At 43.8% G+C, this 21246-nt stretch overlaps 1 protein-coding gene across 8 annotated transcripts in view; it reads right to left on the bottom strand.

The window, feature by feature from the left end:
- PNPLA7 (patatin like phospholipase domain containing 7) overlaps positions 1 to 21246 on the bottom strand; it is a 363329-nt gene that overhangs the window by 51063 nt on the left and 291020 nt on the right. For all 8 annotated transcript variants that reach the window (XM_039506224.1, XM_039506218.1, XM_039506223.1 and 5 more), the window contains 3 exons: positions 17191 to 17347; positions 4254 to 4370; positions 423 to 492 (listed from right to left, as the gene is read on the bottom strand). In XM_039506224.1, coding sequence (XP_039362158.1) covers positions 423 to 492; positions 4254 to 4370; positions 17191 to 17347 — 344 coding nt within the window. The remainder of the gene's footprint in view (positions 1 to 422; positions 493 to 4253; positions 4371 to 17190; positions 17348 to 21246) is intronic.

The raw sequence follows: 21246 nt of genomic DNA, 5'->3' as shown, positions 1-21246 counted from the left end.
TAGTGCCAGAGCAATAAAGGGGCCATACTGTAAATAAGCATCTGACCCCATGTCTCTTCCTGGGGAGAACAGCTAGATTCATGAGGGCTTTTACTTAAATGCATGATTTTTACAATTAATTCTGATTTATGGGGAAGTTTTTGTATTCCATACATATTTTTATGAACACACTGGTGTCCATGAACTAATTTACACTCCATGCAGTGAATCATCTCGCCTATTTCAATTCCTCCAGGTGCTACAGCTTCTTGTTATCTGTGTGCAACCGTGGATCCTGGTGTTCAGCAGGTAGCACTGAGAAGGAGGAAGGAAAAGTAAAGGGATAGAAAGGAATGAAACTATACAGAAAGGCTGGCATTCAAACATCACTGCAAGCTCAGAGACACACTCCTTCCTGCAGAAGACTATCTGAACACACTTACCATCTGTGTGGACCCTCATGGCTGATGCAGTAATGTCAGTCGTGATAGTGAAGTAAGGAATCCACAGATCCTGCAATACAGGAAGTGTCAGTTTTACAGTCATCAGTAACCCCGGACGTAAGCTGACAAGCAATTTTAACACAGGGAAATACACGCATAAAAGCCTGCACACAGAGATGAAAATGTCAGCCCTGTGTGGGTGGCTACAAATCTGGCTCTAAAGCAAACACTTTATGTATAACCAACTGGGATGAAAAGCCATGTTCTCTTTTCCTAACACTAGTGAAATAATATATCAGGAAAATAAGAAGGTGTTTGAGATTCTCAATATACAATATAGGATATAGCAGATCCAGAACCTATTTGTAAAAGCCATACTTACTCCTTTTGAAGTTATGTTAATCTACAGCATTAGCACTCTTGACAGCAAAACCCATCTTACACAATTAAAGATGAGAAAATATGGATGGCAAGTAGAAGTGAGTTTTTAAAGGGCAAACAAAATTATATTGGAACTTTGGGGATGCTTTGAAATAATCCTTTAAGACAAGGGTTTGCCCAGTGGGAGTCCTCTTTAGTGAAAGTCTCACTGTTACTTTTAGGAGACATTCTTATATATACACACATCCCTACATATACTCATTTTTCAGTCTCAATGTCTTTACTGGGATGAGCAGTGAACAAGTGCTGGCAAAGTTCATTTGTGTCTGTCTGTAGGACAGGTAGAACAGTGATAATGGGGTAGCTGGGTTCTATAACTTTCCATTTTGCATCAGTGTTTATTTCTGAGGTGGTGACAGCTGATGTATATGGTGTAACTTGCTGGGGATGGGGAGGGAGAGGGGTTTTTCTTCCTCACTTTTTGGTGGAAGTCTTACCACCTCTGACCGATACTTCTTTAGACTCTGAGAAATGAATCCAGGACTTGGCCTACAACACTAGGCTCAGCTAAAGATACACAACCTCATGCTTTAGACTTGTTTTTTTCCCTTACATAAAACATTTTCTTTTCTTCAACACAGGAAGGCCCAGGAAATTAGAGCAGAGATGGAGACTCTAAAATGTGACTTTTTCTAATGACGCCCTGCATGCGAGAGACATGTTACATCACAACTGCATGTAATACTGACATAGCACACCGCAGTGAAATCCTCACCCCACTGAAGTCAATGGGAGCTTTGCCAATGACTTCAATGGAGCCAGAACTTCACCCCAGATCCAAATATATTTTCCTCCATTCATTCCATCATCCATTTCTCTTCAAAGCTCCATTCAACAATTCTCTTTCGGACTGAATGCTGCAATGCACAAAGGGCTTCTAAGAGGTGCTGGGTGCTGTCAACGCTCACTGACTTTACTGGGAGCAAAAGGTGCCTCCAAAGCACTCAGCACCTTGCAGTAACAAGCTCTCTAGCTGCTCCAACTGTTTCATTCCTCTCACTGAATATTACATATTTTCCTATGTTTAAACCAAGCTTAGAACCAGATGAGATCCCACTAAGCTAGATCACAATACTATCAACGTGATTTATGAACTATTATTAAGAACCAACAAATACTTGGTGTCTATATAATACACAAAAATAAAGGTCGTTCCAACCCCAAAGAGCATTATCATTTAATAGTTAAACACCTGTTTATTCATGGCCCCATCCACTCTGGGTGGCAACACATTATTGTAAACACTGTTTAAAACCACCCAAGGTGATTCAGTTCCCAGCTCGGCATAGAAACCCAAGTGAATATTTCAGATGATGCAGTATGCTTAACAAAAGCTGTTTATTAAACAGTCTGATACCAAGAGGATTCCAAATAGAGTCATAGATTCCAAAGCCAGAAGGGACCATTGAGATCATCTAATCTGGCCTCTTGTAGAGTAGATCTTTTAGAAAATCATCCAGTCTTGATTTACAAATCGCCATTGATGGAGAATCCACCATGACCATTGGTAAGTTGCTCTAATGGTTAATTAACCTCATTTTTAAAACATATGTTTTATTTCTAGTCTGAACTTGTCCAGCTTCAACTTCCAGCCACTGGCCTATGTTGTACCTTTTTTAGCTAGATCTAAGAGCCTGTTAGCAAATTTTTGTTTCCCATGTAGGTACGTATAGACTGTGATCAAGTCACCCTTAACCTCGTTGTTAAGCTAAGCAGATTGAACTCCTTCAATCTATCACTATAGGGCAGGTTTTCCAGTCCTTTAACCATTCTTGTGACTCTTCTCTGAACCCTCTCCAATATGTCAACATCCTTCTTGAATTGTGGACACCAGAAGTGGACACCGTACTCCAGTAGTGGCTGCACCAGTGCCAAAAAACAGGTTATATGACCTCCCAACTCCTAATCGAGATTCCCATTTATACATCTAAGGATTGTATCAGCCCTTTGGCCAAGGCATTGCACTGGGAGCTCATGTTCAGAGAAGCATCTCTGACAAACACGCAGGTATACGGATTACAGTAGAGCAAAATGGGATACAACCCCAGAGCTAGACAAATGCTCCCCTGACTGGGGTAGCTGGGAGGAGAGTTTTTAATCACATGCTTTATGACAGTGACAGTGGAGGATGAGGTCACATTTCACGTCAGTAGTTTCACAGGCATCTTTCACAGTGCCTAAAAATGACAAAAAAGGTCCTGACCTACAATACAGAGAGCAGAAATGGGTTTATTTAACGTTCATTTTAAAATGTTCACTGCATTTTTTAAAGCCCTTTCTGTGGAATGCATCTCAAAGGGTTACGCAATCTCTTCTCCCGGAAGAGAGACTAGTTTAAAAGAATTACCAACTGGACTAGCGAGACAATAGTGAAAAACCATTTAGGTTTGTGGTCAGATGTACTCCTCATACCAAACCTGAGAGAGCTGAATTAGGCTAGGCAGGCCCAAGCAGCCAATTAAGCAGCAAATGAGGTGGAATTAGGCTGGAGAGCCTTGATTAGAAAGAAGAACACCTGTGAGGGATCAGTCAGGGGCTTCTATAAAGCCAGGAGGCTGGCAAAAGTGTAAGGGGGTAGCAGGGAGGAAGTCTGTAGCCTCTCTCCCAGGAACCCCTGAGACCTAGTAGGCCTTAGAGAGATCTGACTAGGAGGCCTGAAGAAACACAGTAGGAAGTAATCCAGGGGCTAGAGCAATAAGGTGGGTTCCCTGCAGACCTCAACCACTTGTTACAAGGCCCTGGACTATAACCCAGAGTAGAGGACAGGCCTGAGTTCTCCTACCAACCACTGCAGAGTAGTACTGCTTGGGGGAACGAACTAGAAGACTGCTTGGGTCACTGCAGGAGTGACAGGGTCAAGGCTGTGGGCATGAGGACTGCCTGACCTACATGAGCAGAAAGACTTTGAAGGACTCCCCACTGGGAGGGGAATTACAGTGTGACCTGGATGGAGGGCTGAGTCACAAAGCAGCTGTGCTGCAAATCTGTGAACGGGAGGAGAGCTGCAGACAGTGGAAGAGAAGGAAGGGGGCACTGAACTGGCCAGAGCTAATCAACACCAACACCAGAACACCAGAAGGAGGCACAACCCAGCAGTGAGTGACATGGCCCTGACTCAGGCGCTCAGCCAAACAGGTTTAATGGGCAATCCAAACAGAAGTGATTAAACAGATATTTTACCTACCACATGGTTGGTCCAAATTCCATTAAAATGACATTAAAGGTAAATCCTCCCTCCCAGCCTGGTGCAATGTAAGTTAATAGTTACAGCATGCTGTACATCAGGCCAGAATAGCTAAACTATTATGAGCATAGAAAAAACAGACCTTTCTATTACAGTTCAACAGGAGGAGAACATTTATTACACATTATAGTAAACAAGGATGTTACCTCAATCTGTTTGTCTTTGAAGATGTTGCTGATGCCACTGTTAAATGAAGCTCCAGAGAACATGGAGGTTATTGGATATGTCAAGTCTAGCACAGTCTTAAACACTGAATTCATATCCTAACGGGAGGAAGAAAACATTTCAAAGGTGAGCTATATAGTGTAAACCCACTGAAATCCGATTCATCTGCCTCTGGAGTGAGGTTCTGTTCCAACTTTTAAAGCAAAGATGAGTGAGCTACTCTGGTGAACACAGTCATCAAAAGAACCAAAAACATAACAGCAAAGGTCACAAACAATATCTGCTTTGTTGGGTGTCATAGATTAAAATAACTTCAACCTCTATATTTAGCTTCTATTGAGGATACTGAAAAATATGCATCTGCATTACTAGGCTTATGCAAAAGTCCATCCTAAAGTAGCAAAGTCTCTACAGCAGAAAAACATGGCCACTGCCATTAGGTGGGCATTTCCCATGCGATCTATTTCTGGAGAGTGTGGAAAGATTAGAGGACCTCAGCCCTTCCCATCTTCTTTGTCTGCTTAAGCTTGACACCAAAATTAGTAAGTTTCACTATACTGTATATGATCGGTCCTGTTTTTACATAGAAATGACAATATAAAGCTAGATTCTCATGGCTGAGATGCAAGGGGATATGGTATATGTGGCTAGAACATGGGGCTGGGTGTGAGAATTTCTGGCTGTATTCTTGGCTCTACCACTTGCTCATTAGGTCATTTTTGGGCAAATCTATAACCTCTTTGTGCCTCGGTGTAACACTTCTTAAATCCATATAATTCAACCTCCACAGGTGATGTCATGCCTAATTAATTCATATTTTAAAGAGCTTCCAGAACCTCTCTCTATCTTCAGTGTAACAGGCCCAAACTAGAATTAAGCTGTCATGGAATTTCTTTTAGTTTCAGATTTGCTAAATCTTTGTGCTAAACAATGTTCCCTTCATTTAATTTACTAGTTTATTAATTTAATTTAAAAATCAGGAAGCATTCTATCCATTAGCATAGCTGCGTTATCTGGGCTTGAGTGAAATACAGGACTAAAGAAGCTTAATGTCTGAGTATATTATACCAAATTAAATTAAAATTCAATGCAAGACATCTAAATATGCAAATGATATAATCCTACTTACTGTGTCAATTTTAAATACCCATACCAAGAGAATAATCCACAATTTTTTCTCAATTAAATAGCATTTTATTAGACAAAAATCTTTTTTCCCTTCCACATCTTTTCTATGACTTAATGAATGGGGCTTAGGCAGGCAGGAACTGGGGCGGATTAACACAGGCTAATGGACCAACAAGGCCTCTATGGCTGCAGTCCATTAAATGATTTTTAATCAACATCTAATGGCCTCTTCACCTTAGCAAGGGTTTAAGAAAGTGCAGAACTAGCCCACATCTTGATTTCCATTCTCCTCTATCCATATACTACCTGCTCTGAGACAGTGTGATTGTTAAAACAAAGTTCTCTACAAAGAGGTCAGCTAAAAGAAGCTGACTAGAGAACTCCTAAAACAGCTGAAATGCCTTAGCACAAGATAACAGGACTGTCAGCTTCACACCATTGCACACTTCAGTCTTTGAGAGGGTGGAGAGAGTTTGCCAAACCTAATTATGAACATGATGGTCATAGCTCCAGAGTTAATAGTGAGGTAAGTTTTACACTTCAAGGAGGGATTCAACGTGTTATATATGACAAATACAGTGAATCCTTCCAAAATTAAAGTACTTTAAAAAAAAAAAGTATAAAATGATTTTTGGGAATACACCAGAAAATCCATTTGTTTCAGTTATAATTAAATTGTTAAATAGAACCTTCAAGAAATTTAGTGCCCAGTGTCATACCTGTTTTTGTCCCTACTGGTCTTAACAATGCAGACTTCCCATAGAGTAAATACTCACTGAAATCTTGTACATAAGGTACCATGGAAGAAATATTTTAGAATTAATGGTAGTTAATTCTACTTCATAACAACATATTCTTATTCTTCATAACTGAAAGTTTCTCCTTTAGCTGAACTGCCCTCTTCCAAAGTAGCTGCATCGCCTATTGCTCTTCATGGGGCTGAAGGTACAGGCTGCCCTTAGCAAAGATGGCTCACTGCCTGCCTTCAGCTGCTCCTCACAGTGCTCCCTTCTCTACTTTCCAAAAATAAAGAAGGACGCTATCTTCCCTGAAAGTAGCTTGGCTTCACTCCCAAGGCAGTGTCCGTTTGTAAATAGGACATCTTAACGGTGTACGGCCTGTGGCCTCAGTCTCAATTGATAGGATATGGCAGCCATTCTGAAAGATGGCAATTCTTCATGAGTTCATCAGAGAGAAGATTTTATTGTTCACTCTCTGTTGAGGGATATATTTGCATTTTTTAAAAACAACAAACATGATCCTGAAACAGGTATTTTCAAAAACTAGCTACTGCACCAGATCCACTCAATGAGCAGAGGAAAACAAGGGTTTGTGAACAGGGGAGAATGTATGGGGTGCAGAAATGAGAGGAAACTGCGTGCAGGGTAACATGGAAGTCAGGAGACAGGGGCACCACTGAAGTGCACGCACCAGCTACTTTGTTTGGCTCTGGAGATACAAAACTGCCATAAACTCATTTTAACTGGCCAGAACACTGGCAACCAGAGTGTCTGGGTGAATCTAGCTGTATGAGCTAAAATTAAAAAAAAATGATTCAAAGTTAATATTACATATTTATATTCTCTTCAGGTTTCTTGTTTAATGTTCATGTATAATACTTTAATAATTTGAAAAAACCCAACAAGCAAAGAAATTCCCAGGGAACATCTAAATTTAAGATTGATTAATGGAGGAGCGTACATGTCAATATTTTAGCGTAAGCTACATTACATGGACGTTGTAATTATTCCAAAACCAACCACTATAAACCCAGGAAGTAAGACTGAACTTCAAAGAAATCCAAACAGTTCAAAGTCTGAAAATGCATGATTAGAGCATCCAAAAAAACCGTAACAACGCTGTAGTGACATGAACGCGGCGGGGGGGAGGAGGAGAAACTATATAATGTTTTTAAAAATCAGTTTAAGTTACTCCGGGACTATAAACGTTGAAATAGTTTTACTACAGGGCACAGTTAAGGTTGTTTGGGTGCTTTTGGTCCATTTCCAGACCATAGGCATTTTTAGATTTCTTTTAAATTGAACCTTAGCTCTATATTTCCTAGGTTTATAATGCTTGTGTTGGCCCCTTACTGAAATTTACTGGGGTTGTTGTTGGTTTTGGTTGGCCCTCTCCCAATACCGAAAGAAAGAAGAAGAGCTAAAGAGAAATGAGGATCTTGAGTTGACAGTCCCCAGGGCCAATGCGGAGAGGCCAACACTCCAGGTTAGCCTGACTGACAGGGTGGGCAAGCCAATGAGAGAGTCAGGAGCCCGAGTCCCCTCCTCTGTGTCAGGTGCAGCTCCCCCAGCCAGGATAGGGCAGAGCTAAGGGGACAGCAGCAGCCAGAGCTGAGTTGGAGACAGAGAAGCAGCCAGCATCAGAGGGGCCAGAGAAGCAGCCCAGAAGGCAGAGTGGGGCTGGAGCCAGAGCTGGGAGGGAGGCAGGGCAACAGCACTGAGCCAGAAGAGGCAGAGCTGGAGCACCCCGGAGCTGGGGAAGCACAGATCATCCATGCCTATGGTGAGACAGTGCTGAGCTACAGTGGGGAGCTGTGGGGCCAGCGGCTGGATGGCAGAAGCCAGACATGCCACTAGTAACACTACTGTTGAGTGCAGTGAGGGGCTGGAGAGAGTGAAGTGGAACCCTGGACAGGGGGCCAGGTGGAAGGCGGCGTTGCCAGACAATTGGGCCTTGAAAGCTGGCCGGGGGGGTGGGGGGGAGAAAGAGGGAAGCCGACGGCGGGAGGGGCCAGTACTGGGGAGAAGGGTCCCTGGCACCTAGCGCCTGAGGGCGTGTGGCCACCACCAGAGCAGGCGTCTGACCCACAATATCACCTCAGTGCAGCCAGGTCCTGAGAGGGAGGTGAGGATTAGTCTGTGAACTTTCCTTACATCCCTGAGATGGCTGTTTGAGGTGTTCCCTTTGTCCATAAGAGAGGATGCCTTATTTCCTTTACCCTTTTCCATTTTATACCTATTTTTCTTACAGTTTCTGTTTCATAAATTATATTTGGTTTGAACTTAATGTAGTGCTCACTAGGGCAGGGAAGTAGGAGAGAGCACCCCAGAGTGGGGACAGCCTAGTCCCTGTCCTAAGTGACCATGACAAGATTGGTGGTTCAGCCTCCCAGGAATCTTGGGCCCAGCCTTGTCGGGGTTCCAAGGATTCTGCTGCACAGGAGAGCGCCCTCAAGGTCAGGCAGGGCTCTGGGTAAAGGTAGTGGGAGTAGGAAGTCCCTGGAAAAATCATGGAACAGGTCCTCAAGGAATCAATTCTGAACCACTTAAAGGAGGGGAAAGTGATCAGGAACAGTCAGCATGGATTCACCAAGGGCAAGTCATGCCTGACTAACCTAACTGCCTTCTATGACGAGATAACCGGTTCTGTGGATGAGGGGAAAGCAGTGGATGTGCTATTTCTGGACTTTAGCAAAGCTATTGATACAGTCTCCCACAGTATTCTTGCCAGCAAGTTAAAGAAGTATGGGCTGGATGAATGGACGGTAAGGTGGATAGAAAACTGGCTAGATGGTCGGGCTCAACGGGTAGTGATCAATGGTTCCATGTCTAGTTGGCAGCCGGTATCAAGTGGAGTGCCCCAAGGGTCGGTGCTGGGGCCGGTTTTGTTCAATATCTTCATTAACGATCTGGAGGATGGTGTGGACTGCACCCTTAGCAAGTTTGCAGATGATACTAAACTGGGAGGAGTGGTTGATACGCTGGAGGGTAGGGATAGGATACAGAGGGACCTAGACAAATTAGAGGATTGGGCCAAAAGAAATATGATGAGGTTCAACAAGGACAAATGCAGAGTCCTGCACTTAGCACGGAAGAATCCCATGCACTGCTACCGACTAGGGACCGAATGGCTGGGCAGCAGTTCTGCAGAAAAGGACCTAGGGGTTACGGTGGAGGAAAAGCTGAATATGAGTCAACAGTGTGCCCTTGTTGCCAAGAAGGCTAATGGCATTTTGGGTTGTATAAGTAGGGGCATTTCCAGCAGATCGAGGGACGTGATCATTCCCCTCTATTCAGCACTGGTGAGGCCTCATTTGGAGTACTGTGTCCAGTTTTGGGCCCCACACTACAAGAAGGATGTGGATAAATTGGAGAGAGTCCAGCGGAGGGCAACAAAAATGATTAGGGGGCTGGAGCACATGACTTATGAGGAGAGGCTGAGGGAACTGAGATTGTTTAGCCTGCAGAAGAGAAGAATGAGGGGGGATTTGATAGCTGCTTTCAACTACCTGAAAGGGGGTTCCAAAGAGGATGGATCTAGACTGTTCTCAGTGGTAGATGACGACAGAACAAGGAGTAATGGTCTCAAGTTGCAGAGGGGGAGGTTTAGGTTGGATATTAGGAAAAACTTTTTCACTAGTAGGGTGGTGAAGAACTGGAATGGGTTACCTAGGGAGGTGGTGGAATCTCCTTCCTTAGAGGTTTTTAAGGTCCGGCTTGACAAAGCCCTGGCTGGGATGATTTAGTTGGGGATTGGTCCTGCTTTGAGCAGGGGGTTGGACTAGATACCTCCTGAGGTCCCTTCCAACCCTGAGATTCTATGATTCTATGACTCAGATCCTTTCACTAGCCAATTCCACTGGGATATTGCAGGAGCCAGGAAAGCTCCCCACAATAGCGGGACCATTCCCCCACTTACACTTGGTTTGGGGATTCCTGTAGTTACAACATCTGGGTAAGGCATTTTAACCTGACAGACAAGACTTCTCCACCCTAACTCCATAGTACTGTAGTTGTCTGTGACTATTAAATAGCAGTGTTTTCATGTTTGCTTTTTAAAGGCTTCCACAAAAAACATGTTCAATACTTAAATGTTCCCTTCTAGTGTGGGGACTAGACGCACCAGCACTTGGCTAGTGCATGGGAATCAAAGCAAGCTCACTTGAAATGCACTATAAAGGAGAAACCAATCCGCCTGCTTTCCTTGTCCAAATGGAGTAGAAACCCTGGGAAGATACAGTGAATAAACCCCCCACGGTTGCTTAAAAATATTTTTAATGCAATTTAAAATTAATTAATGAGATGTGCTAATGGCAGCAAATTGCACCAGAGAGTTCATGAGCAGGCTGCTGATGCACTGCTCATGTCCACAGACAGGAGGCTACAGCATACCTGAAATGTGTGTGCTCTGCTGCTGGTATTTTAAACTGCAGAATTATTTATCATTTGTTTACATACAGCCTGTTACTGATCAGGGACTTTTTAAAAACTCTGCAGTTCACCAGAAACATTCCTTGGCATGTGCTATGTCCGTGTTAGATTTGAAGCTAACATAAGAGCACTCACTCATGTCTGACTACCAACTTCTGCTACCTCTCAGCTGTATGTGCTATCACTCACTGGGACCTCTCACAGGGAAGTTTTCCCACCTCCTGAGAGTAGAATGAGCTCTCTTTTCCCTTAGTATCCTTGCCTGGTATTCATGCCAATGTCTTTGGCAAAGCCTGCATTCTCTTCTTAGGGTTTGTGTTTGTTTACATTGTTTTGTATTTGTATGTGTTGTTATACATGAAGATTTGGCACATGAATGAAATGAAACAGCGTAGGATGTGAAGTGATTTGCAAAGTGCTATACCTAATAATTCTCTACTTCCTAATGAGAGCTCTATGCCTCTCACAATGAAAACACCACATATGGCCCTCAACTTGTGGACATCACACTGCAATCCTCACCCAGCTCATAGGCAATGCTTTCCTGTGCTGTAATCAGTGTTCTTCCCCAGAAGGCTATGTCACTTTCACAGCACCCTCCGACCCTATTTGATCTGCCCTTTGTCCCACAATGGGACTCCGGCTTTAGACCCAATCCTGATCTTATCATAGAATCATAGATTATTAGGGTTGGAAGGGACCTCAAGAGATCATCTAGTCCAACCCCCTGCTCAAAGCAGGACCAATCCCCAAATGGCCCCCTCAAGGATTGAACTCACAACCCTGGGTTTAGCAGGCCAATGCTCAAACCACTGAGCTATCCCTCCCCCCAGTGTGGCCCTCAGGGAATGGCTTCCTTTGTCCTGCAAAACAACGTTTGGCTGTGATGTCAGGCTGCAAAGATCCCGCATGGGAGCCAGAGAGTGGCTAGTACCCTCAGTGTCCTGGCTAACAATTCCCCTCTCATCAGAACCTGTTTGCATGGCTCTGTGGAGCATGTGCCCAGTCACTTCTCTTCCAACCTCTAACTCCTTATAATAGGAAAAATTTTAGCCACCTCATATAGGCACTACATAAAATCAAAATATTTTCTAGAGTAAGAACTGTAAATGGATCATATATATATATTTTATATAATATTAGTGTGGATTCATTATCAGCTTTAAAAATATATATGGAAACCTGTAATTTGCTAAGCACAGCAGAATCAATGAAGTAGAGTAGATAATTGATCTGCTCTGTGAGTTTCACACCCCATCTGCAGCATAACAAATGAAAGCCATTATTTATTGGCTGTTCCATTATATCCAAAGATCCCATCAAATTAAACTATGAGTTGTCCCCGCTTCCCCCCCCCAGCATACTAGCAAAGAGATGCCAATTTCAAAAAATACCTAAAAGCTTTTTTGTTCCGCAGCCATTTCTCATTTGGGCTGGTGGCACAGAAACCAGTTGAAGTTATTTAATACATCACAATAGAGAACGTAAATAATAAGGTCCCTATAGGCTACTAAAGCCAGAACATGTGGTTGTAAACAACCATAACCTGCAACAGTCACACCTAATGGGAACTAGGGCAGCAGAAAAAAAAAGGATGTTTCCACAGAACAGGGGCTTTCTAGCCTTTATGTATCAGGTTGATTTTGTAAAAATCTTCTTCTAGACTGTGCTCCTCTAGCAACATACTAATCCTCCCATTGACTGGTTCTTGACTATCTGGCCTCTTTGCTGCCTCTTAGCAAGCCCAGTGGAGAAGTTTTCTCAGAGACTCATGTGGGGAGGGCAGAAGTGGTCTTGTAGCTTTTGGATACTGGAACTTTGAGCGTGTCTGGTGTTTGGCTGAGTCTCTGTAGCAGACTCAGATTAGGCCCTCCGTGGAGAGTAAGGTATTTCATGAACTCCCTAACAACTCTGATCTCCTGACACCAGAACAGTGTTGGTGGGTAATGAAGGAAGCCACTCCAAAGTCTTGGTCTGAAAGATAGCTGCTGTAATTTGTGGTGTGATGGGGAAGTATATGGAAAAGCCATTTCTGGAAGATTCGTACTCCCATAGCCTTAAAAAGTTTGTCATTTTGGGCTTCCGCTGCTTTGTGCGGCACAGAAAATCATTTTGCTGGATCCAGTCCCACAGCATACCATCCACAGCAAAGAGGCCATCACACAGAACTGCCTGTTCTAATCTTGCCACATTTTGACATCTCCCTAAATAATTAAGCAACTCCTGTTTTGCACGTGGAATGGTGTGTGCTTGTCAGAATAGTTATAAAAATCCCAAGTAGCTCTTCAAAGTACACTTCAATAATAAGATGAAATCAGTATTTCTGAGGATATTACCACCTAGTTTTTATTTGTACACTGCAGGAATAAGACAATCTGGGTAGCAAGTGGGGCCACTCCACACTGGATGAATAGAACAGTACCAATGCTAGGAATGAGCAGTGTGACAACATATGCTTTGAGTATCAATAAAACTAGACTAAAATCTGCATGTACAATTTAAAAGTCTATCCCATCTGGATGATAAATAACATTTGACAGACACAGCTCCCTTCATCTCAAAGGCTTGCAAAGAAAGGGCTTTTCAGACTGAGAGGATAATTGTCCCTCCACTATAATTCAGTTCTCTTGGAGGTGCAACCCAGCAGCCATTCTTACGTTAGACTTGTGTGCCTTGGAGGAGATTAGCATGCTCCCTCCCAACCCTTTAAGAGGTGTGGGAAGTCTGATCTATTTTTACTAAAATTAAGTTTATTTCTACAAAGTTACTGAGTGCCATTTTAATTGTGAAGCCTCTGCAGCCATCTGAATCTAGTGATCCAGCACCTGTAATCACCGAGAAGCTCAGAATCTCTGCTTTCTAAAGACACCGAGTTTGAGCTAACATTCCAAGAGACTGCAGAGATGTAAGAGTTACAGGAAGCTGTTTTAATCCAGTTACAGGAAGTTACTCAGAGCTGTTTTAATCCACAAAACCTTCATGACCTCTCTTAAATCCCTCCATAGGGTCCCAGAATAACAGCCCTGCCCTCTAGTGATGGTGCTGTGAAGGCAAGACTGCTGCAGTGATCATGGCATGTTGGGAAATGGGTGCAGAGTTAGAGTTGGGAGGGCAGGGAACAAGTGAACTTAAAGGGAGAGTGGGATGGAAAGGAGGACTTGAGATTGCTACGGTAGTAAAACCAAGCAGAAAATGTGGGGAAGTTTGTGGGCTTTCTTATATGGACATTCCCCTTGAAGTGACTGTGTGTGTGTATTTGGTAAAGGTAGGAACCCACAATGTAAGGGTTTATTTAAATTAATGACTGTCAGTCCATCCAATTTTAGAACTGTAATTGGGTGGGAGGGTGGAACCATAATAAGCTATAGGTGTGGGAAAGTAGCCAAACCCATAGCTGACTACAGCTGGAGAAGCTACCTGCAAAAGGCAATGTTAGAATAGATGCCAGTTGCAGATTTCTCTGTCTCCCACTTTAAGTCTCACAAGATATAAGAGGACTGTTAGTTTCAATCCAGCTTGGAAACTTCATCAGGTCACTTTCCTTTCATTAGAAAAAACAAATTAGAAACAATTTTTATATGAAAACTAGAAATAAAATAAATACGTTAAATCACTTTATAATTGGAAGATCCCAGTCATCTATAACCGGCACTGGTTGGTGGTATGGCAGTTTTGTGGGTGTTTTTTGTTGTTTTTAATTCCCCAAACAAATTATAAATTGTTATTTAAACAGTCAGCACACAGCTAAGTGTAGCTAAAAAACCCAGAGTTTCGTATATTTTAAAAAATAATCAATGTTTTCTTCCCTAATGCAGTACCTGACCTCTGGAACACTGGGGCTACATCTTACATCAGACATTTGGTTCTTAGTTAGCTTAGAGAAGAATTACCTCAGTCAGTCACTTCTACTCAAAAGATGACAGCATGTGAAAGTGAGAGAGAGAGAGAAAGTTATATGGTCAGATTTGGAAAGAAAACAGACTCCAGCACATAAAAAGACAAGAAACAATGATAAACACCAGCTAACACTTGTGCAAACATGTACATTCACACTGAGGGTAGGGCTGGTGTACATGCAGAAGCAACGGGTGTCTATTTCAGCCCTGCAGTCCTCGGGAACTCACACAGACCCGACCTACCACCATGGTAGTGGAAACTTAACAGTCCCTCTCTGGGCAGCCTAGGGCCTTGCGTGTTACAATGCTATCATTGTGCAGGTTTGTCTGTCTCCTTAGGAGAATCCCAGCATCTGTGCTTTCAAAATACCTTATCTGAAGATTTTCCAGGGCTTGGAGGATTATCTCGCCTTTGCCTCCTGCACTAGGCAAATATCCTGAGACTAATGTGCCAAATTCCTAACAAGTTTGGAGTGACAGACTGGCTGCTTGATGGGTAGCTTTGAGTGATTAACATACAGCCTGTCTTCAGAAATGGACTGGGAGGCATTCCTTTAAATTAGAGCTGTCGATGAATCACAGTTAACTCACACGATTAACTCAAAAAAATTAATCACAGTTTTAATTGCACTGTTAAACAATAGAATACCAATGGAAATTTATTAATTTTTTGTGGATGTTTTTCTACATTTTCAAATATATTGATTTCAATTACAGCACAGAATACAAGTGTACAGTGCTCACTTTATATTATTATTTGTATTATAAATATTTGCACAGTAAAAAGATAAACAAAAGAAATAGTATTTTTCAATTCACCTCATACAATTACTGTAGTGCAATCTCTTTATTGTGAAAGTGAAGCTTACAAATGTAGATTTTTGTTACATAACTGCACTCAAAAACAAAACAATGCAAAACTTTAGAGCCTACAAGTCCACTCAGTCCTACTTCTCATTCAGACAATCACTAAGACAAACAAGTTTGTTTATATTTATGGGACATAATGCTGCCCACTTCTTATTTACAGTGTCACCAGAAATTGAGAACAGACGTTCGCACTAGACTTTTGTAGCTGGCATTGCAAGGTATTTACGTGCCAGATATGCTAAACATTCATATGGCTCTTCATGCTTCGGCCGCGATTCCAGAGGACATGCTTTCATTCTGATGATGCTTGTTAAAAAAACAATGTGTTAATTAAATTTGTGACTGAACCCCTTTTTAAGAACACTTTCACTGCAGATTTGATAAAATGCAAAGAAGGTACCAATGTGAGATTTCTAAAGATAGCTACACTCAGCCCAAGGGTTAAGAATCTGAAGTGCCTTCCAAAATCTAGGGATGAGGTGGGGAGCATACTTCCAGAAGTCTTAAAGGAGCAACACTCCGATGTTGAAACTACAGAACCTGAACCATCTAAAAAGAAAATCAACCTTCTGCTGGTGGCATCTGACTCAGATAATGAATATGCGTCGGTCCGCACTGCTTTGGATTGTTATCGAGCAGAACCCATCATCAGCATGGACGCATGTCCTCTGCAATGGTGGTTGAAGCATGAAGGCACATATGAATCTTTTGCGTATCTGGCATGTAAATACCTTGTGACACCAGCTACAACAGTGCCATGAGAACACTTTGTTTTCACTTTCAGGTAACACTGTGAACAAGAAGCGGGCAGCATTATCTCCTGCAAATGTAAACAAACTTGTTTGTCTGAGTGATTGGCTGAACAAGAAATAGGACTGAGTGGACTTGTAGGCTCTAAAGTTTTACATTGTTTTGTTTTTGAATGCAGTTATTTTTTGTACGTAATTCTTCATTTGTAAGTTCAACTTTCATGATAAAGAGATTGCACTACAGTACTTGTATTAGGTGAACTGAAAAATACTATTTCTTTTTTACAGTGGAAATATTTGTAATAAAAATAAATATGAAGTGAGCATTGTACATTTTGTATTCTGTTTTATAACTGAAATCAATATATTTGAAAATGTAGAAAACATCCAAAAATATTTAAATAAATGGTATTGTATTATTGTTTAACAATGCGATTAATCACAATTAATTTTTTAAATTGTGATTAAATTGTTTTAATCGCTTGACAGCCCTACTTTAAATTCAAGCTCCTGTACTGTCTATTCACTGCACAGAATGCATTAATGTGATCCTTCCCTATCACACATCCACCCCAAACCCACATGTACAATGAGAGAAAGAAAAGCCAGATCCACAGCAAGAAGGCAGCTGAGTGAGGCATTTGTCCTACTGATGCAGCGTAATATTACAAAATATGATCAAGTCCAGCAAAGTGCCCTAAGAGCGTTCTGTTTTTCCAACAGACATAGGTAAATATACTCGATGATCAAAACATCAGATTCCTGATTTATGAAGATTGGTTCTGTACAGAGCTGCTGACATGCCTCACTCCAGTAGGCACCAGTTCTGCCTACAGGAAGCATCCTATACTTTGCCCATAAAGCCTCTCATGCTCTGTTGGAGTGTACACTTTTGCATAAGGCACTAGCAGCTTGTCATCCTTCACTATTGGTAAAACACACATCAGAGGCATTTCAAACACCCTTCTTCACCTCTCCTAACATCCAGAGGCTGTACTCTGACCTTGAACTGCTGCTTCTGTGTCGCCATGTGTGCTGTGGCTAATGTCAAAACTCCTATACATTAAAAGTGGAAAAGAACAAACATATATTCTATGTTCTTACCATTGCCCATTGCCTGGCTTTGATCCTCATTTGATTATAGCTACGCTCTTCAGCATACAGGGCACTCATGAACGAGCCAATGGAAGTTCCTCCAATCATATCCACTGGGATTCCTGCTTCGATTAGTGCCCTGATAATCCCCACCTGGGAGCATCCCCTGTATCAGAAGGAGGAAAACAAACAAACAAACAAAACACAGTATCAGACAAGCAGAATTGTTAAAGGAAAATTCAAACTATTACCCCTTAAGGGAAAAGAGTCAGGAAAGCACACGTTTTGTGCATTATACAAACCATCTGTGACACTATATGAAACACGGAAATTAGAAATGAAAAAGGCACCAATCTGTCCATCCTCTCACCAGTGTAGAATTGTTCTCTACATTTTCAAATGCTTTGCCCAGTCTAGTTTTAAATATCCTAGTGATAAAGTGAGTGCCATTTCCCTTGGGAGACTCTTTTACCATCTATAAATCTAATTGTACAAACTTCCTATGCTCAATTTCATCCCATTTCTGTCACTGCCCCTTGGATCACTTTATACAAATTCTCTCCCTCCTTGCTACATATCCTACACGTACTTCAAACAGCTACACGTATTTAATTCTTTCCATCTAAGGCCATGTCTACATTAAACTGCTCCAGCAGCAGCTATGCCACTGTAGCACTTCAGCAGAGACACTCACTACAGCAACAGGAGAAGTTTCTCTGGGCTTGGCTACACTGGAGAGTTGCAGCACTGGTGGTGGCTTTACAGCGCTGCAACTCACTCACCGTCCACACTTGCAAGGCACATACAGCGCTGTATCTCCCTGGCTACAGCGCTGGTTGTACTCCACCTCGGCCTGGGGAATAACAACTACAGTGCTGCTGATGCAGCGCTGCTCCGCCAGTGTGGCCACCAAAAGCGCTGTTATTGGCCTCCAAAGGTATTCGGAGGTATCCCAGAATGCCTGTTCAGCCACTCTGCTCATCAGTTCAAACTCTACTGCCCTGGCCTCAGGTGACCTGCCCTTTAAATGCCCCGGGAATTTTAAAAATCCCCTTCCTGTTTGCTCAGCCAGGTGTGGAGCGCAATCAGTGAATCTTTCCAGGTGACCATGGCTCCACGTGGCAAACAAGCCCCAGCATGGAGCAATGGTGAGTTGCTGGACCTCATCAGCGTTTGGGGGGAGGAAGCTGTGCAGTCCCAGCTGTGCTCCAGCCGTAGGAATTACGATACCTATGGGCAGATATCAAGGGCCATGCTGGAAAGGGGCCATGACTGGGACGCGCTGCAGTGCAGGGTTAAAGTGAAGGAGCTGCGGAGTGCCTATTGCAAAGCCCGCGAGGGAAACCACCGCTCTGGCGCTGCCCCCATGACCTGCCATTTTTACAAAGAGCTGGACACGATACTTGGGGGTGACCCCACCACCACTCCAAGGACCACAATGGACACTTCAGAGCGGGGGGAGGAGGAGGAAAGCAAGAGTGAGGGTACTGGGGTGGGGGGAGACACCCCAGAGTCCTTGGAGGCATGCAGCCAGGAGTTCTTCTCAAGCCAGGAGGAAGGTAGCCAGTTGCAGCAGCCGGTACTTGGTGGAGGACAAACAGAGGAGTGAGTTCCCAGTAAGTGGCTTTTATTTTCATGATGGAAATATTTCGGGAGAGGAGGGAGGGTTAGGGCTGCATGCATGCATGCATGCCTAGATGTGGAATAGCCCATTGATGTGGTCTATCACGTCGCGGTAATCAGCCTCGGTAATCTCTTCAAAAGTTTCAGCCAGAGTGTGGGCAATGCGCTTGCGCAGGTTTATTGGGAGAGCCACTGTGGTCCTTGTCCCAGTCAGGCTAACGCATCTGCGCCACTGTGCTGCGAGGTGTGGGGGGACCATTGCTGCACACAGGCAAGCTGCATAGGGGCCAGGGCGGAATCCGCATTGCTGTAGAAGACCCTCCCGCGCTTCCCAGGTGACCCACAGCAGCGAGATATCTTCCAGGATCAACTCCTGTGGAAAATGTTGGGAGAGTGTTCAGTGTAGGTGCCCCCCGGCAGCTGTTTGCTTTCCCCAATGCACAGAAACCCCGGTACAGCCCTGAACCAATCATTCCCCCTTCCCAGGTGACCCACAGCAGCGAGATATCTTCCAGGATCAACTCCTGTGGAAAATGTTGGGATAGTGTTCAGTGTAGGTGCCCTCGGCAGCTGTTTGCTTTCCCCAAACCCAATCATTCCCTTCCCCCCCCTTGACCAGCAGCAGAGATATCTTCAGGAGGATCAATCCTGTGGAAAAATGTTGGGATAGTGTTCAGTGTAGGTAACGCACAGAAACCCCGAGGACAGTAGAGCCCTGAAGCAATCAGTCCCCCTTACTCACCATTTCGGGGCTCCCGTGGGTTATGTGCACTCTCTTTGGGATGGGAAAATTATGCTATTGTGAAGACTGTTACACTCCTGAACTGTGTGGGAATAACTGTATGGTATAAACAATGCTGCCTTTGTTAAGTGTTGCATTTTTTGCCTTTACAGAAGCAACCTCGAGATCTCGGCTGCCCGTGTTATCAACGTCTCAAAGACTACAAAACCTCCGGAAGAAGCCGCGAAAAAGCAAAGAAGACATGCTGCAAGCAGTTATGCAGCACTCTGTCACAGAGAATCAAAAAGTGCAGGACTGGAGGGAAAGGGAAAGCAAGATCCGCCAGAAAAACGCAGCGGACAGGAAGAAAAGCACAAAGCAGCTGCTAAGCATCCTGGCGCGCCAAGCAGACTCTATCCAGGTGCTCATAGCCATGCAGGCAGAGCACTACCATGCCCACCCCCCAACCCCCGTCCCAAAGCTCTTTCCCTTGTGCCCCAATGTCAGCTCAAAACCCCCTTCCCCAGCATCCAGGTTCTTACCACCAACAGCTGCCTCCAACACCCGTACGTTCACCAACCAGCCCTGAGAACTACGACCCTTACCCTCTGCACTCAACCCCCATCACCATGCAGTATAGCCATCCTGAAGTGCAGCAGTCATTGCACAACACTCCAGACAGGACATATTCAAACCTGTGACTGTACAGTTCCCCACCCCACCCCCCTGCCCTTTTAGGTTCCCAAAAAGTTGTGTGTCTGTCAATGAAGTAATTTTCTTTTCAATAAATGAATTCTTGGCTTTGAAAACAGTCTTTATTATTGCAGAAAGTCAGAGATACCTTAGCCCAGGAAAGAAACAGGCACTGCAAATCAGGTTAGGAAACACAGATTCCTACTAACATTGTAATCACTGCACTTCACTCCCGTGCAAAGCACCAAACATCACTGTTGGTTTTCAGCCTCAAATTCCTCCCTCAAGGCATCCCTAATCCTTGCAGCCCTGTGCTGGGCCTCTCTAGTAGCCCTGTTCTCTGGCTGTGCAAATTCAGCCTCCAGGCGTTGAACCTCGGAGGTCCATGCCTGACTGAATCTTTCACCCTTCCCTTCACAAATATTATGGAGGGTACAGCACGCGGATATAACTGCGGGGATGCTGCTTTCCCCCAAGTCTAGCTTCCCATACGGAGACCGTCAGCGCCCCTTTAAACGGCCAAAAGCACAATCCACAGTCATTTGGCACCGGCTCAGCCTGTAGTTGAACCGGTCCTTGCTCCTGTCAAGGTTCCCTGTATATGGTTTCATGAGCCACAGCATTAATGGGTAAGCAGGGTCTCCAAGGATCACAATGGGCATTTCGACATCCCCTACTGTGATCTTCCGGTCTGGGAAAAAAGTCCCGGCCTGCAGCTTCCTGAAGAGGCCAGTGTTCCAAAAGATGCATGAATCATGCATCTTTCCGGGCCAGCCTGTGTTAATGTCAATGAAACGCCCACGGTGAGCCACAAGCACCTGGAGAACCATGGAGAAATACCCCTTCCGATTAACGTACTCAGATGCTAGGTGAGGTGGTGCCAGAATAGGAATATGCGTCCCATCTATCGCCCCTCCACAGTTAGGGAAATCCATTTGTGCAAAGCCATCCACAATGTCCTGCACATTCCCCAGTGTCACTGTTCTTCTTAGCAGGATGCGATTAATGGCCCTGCAAACTTGCATCAA

This window comes from Mauremys reevesii, linkage group 19, assembly GCF_016161935.1.
Source record: "Mauremys reevesii isolate NIE-2019 linkage group 19, ASM1616193v1, whole genome shotgun sequence".
NCBI lineage: Eukaryota > Metazoa > Chordata > Testudines > Geoemydidae > Mauremys > Mauremys reevesii.
This window is presented reverse-complemented; position numbering and strand designations above follow the sequence as displayed.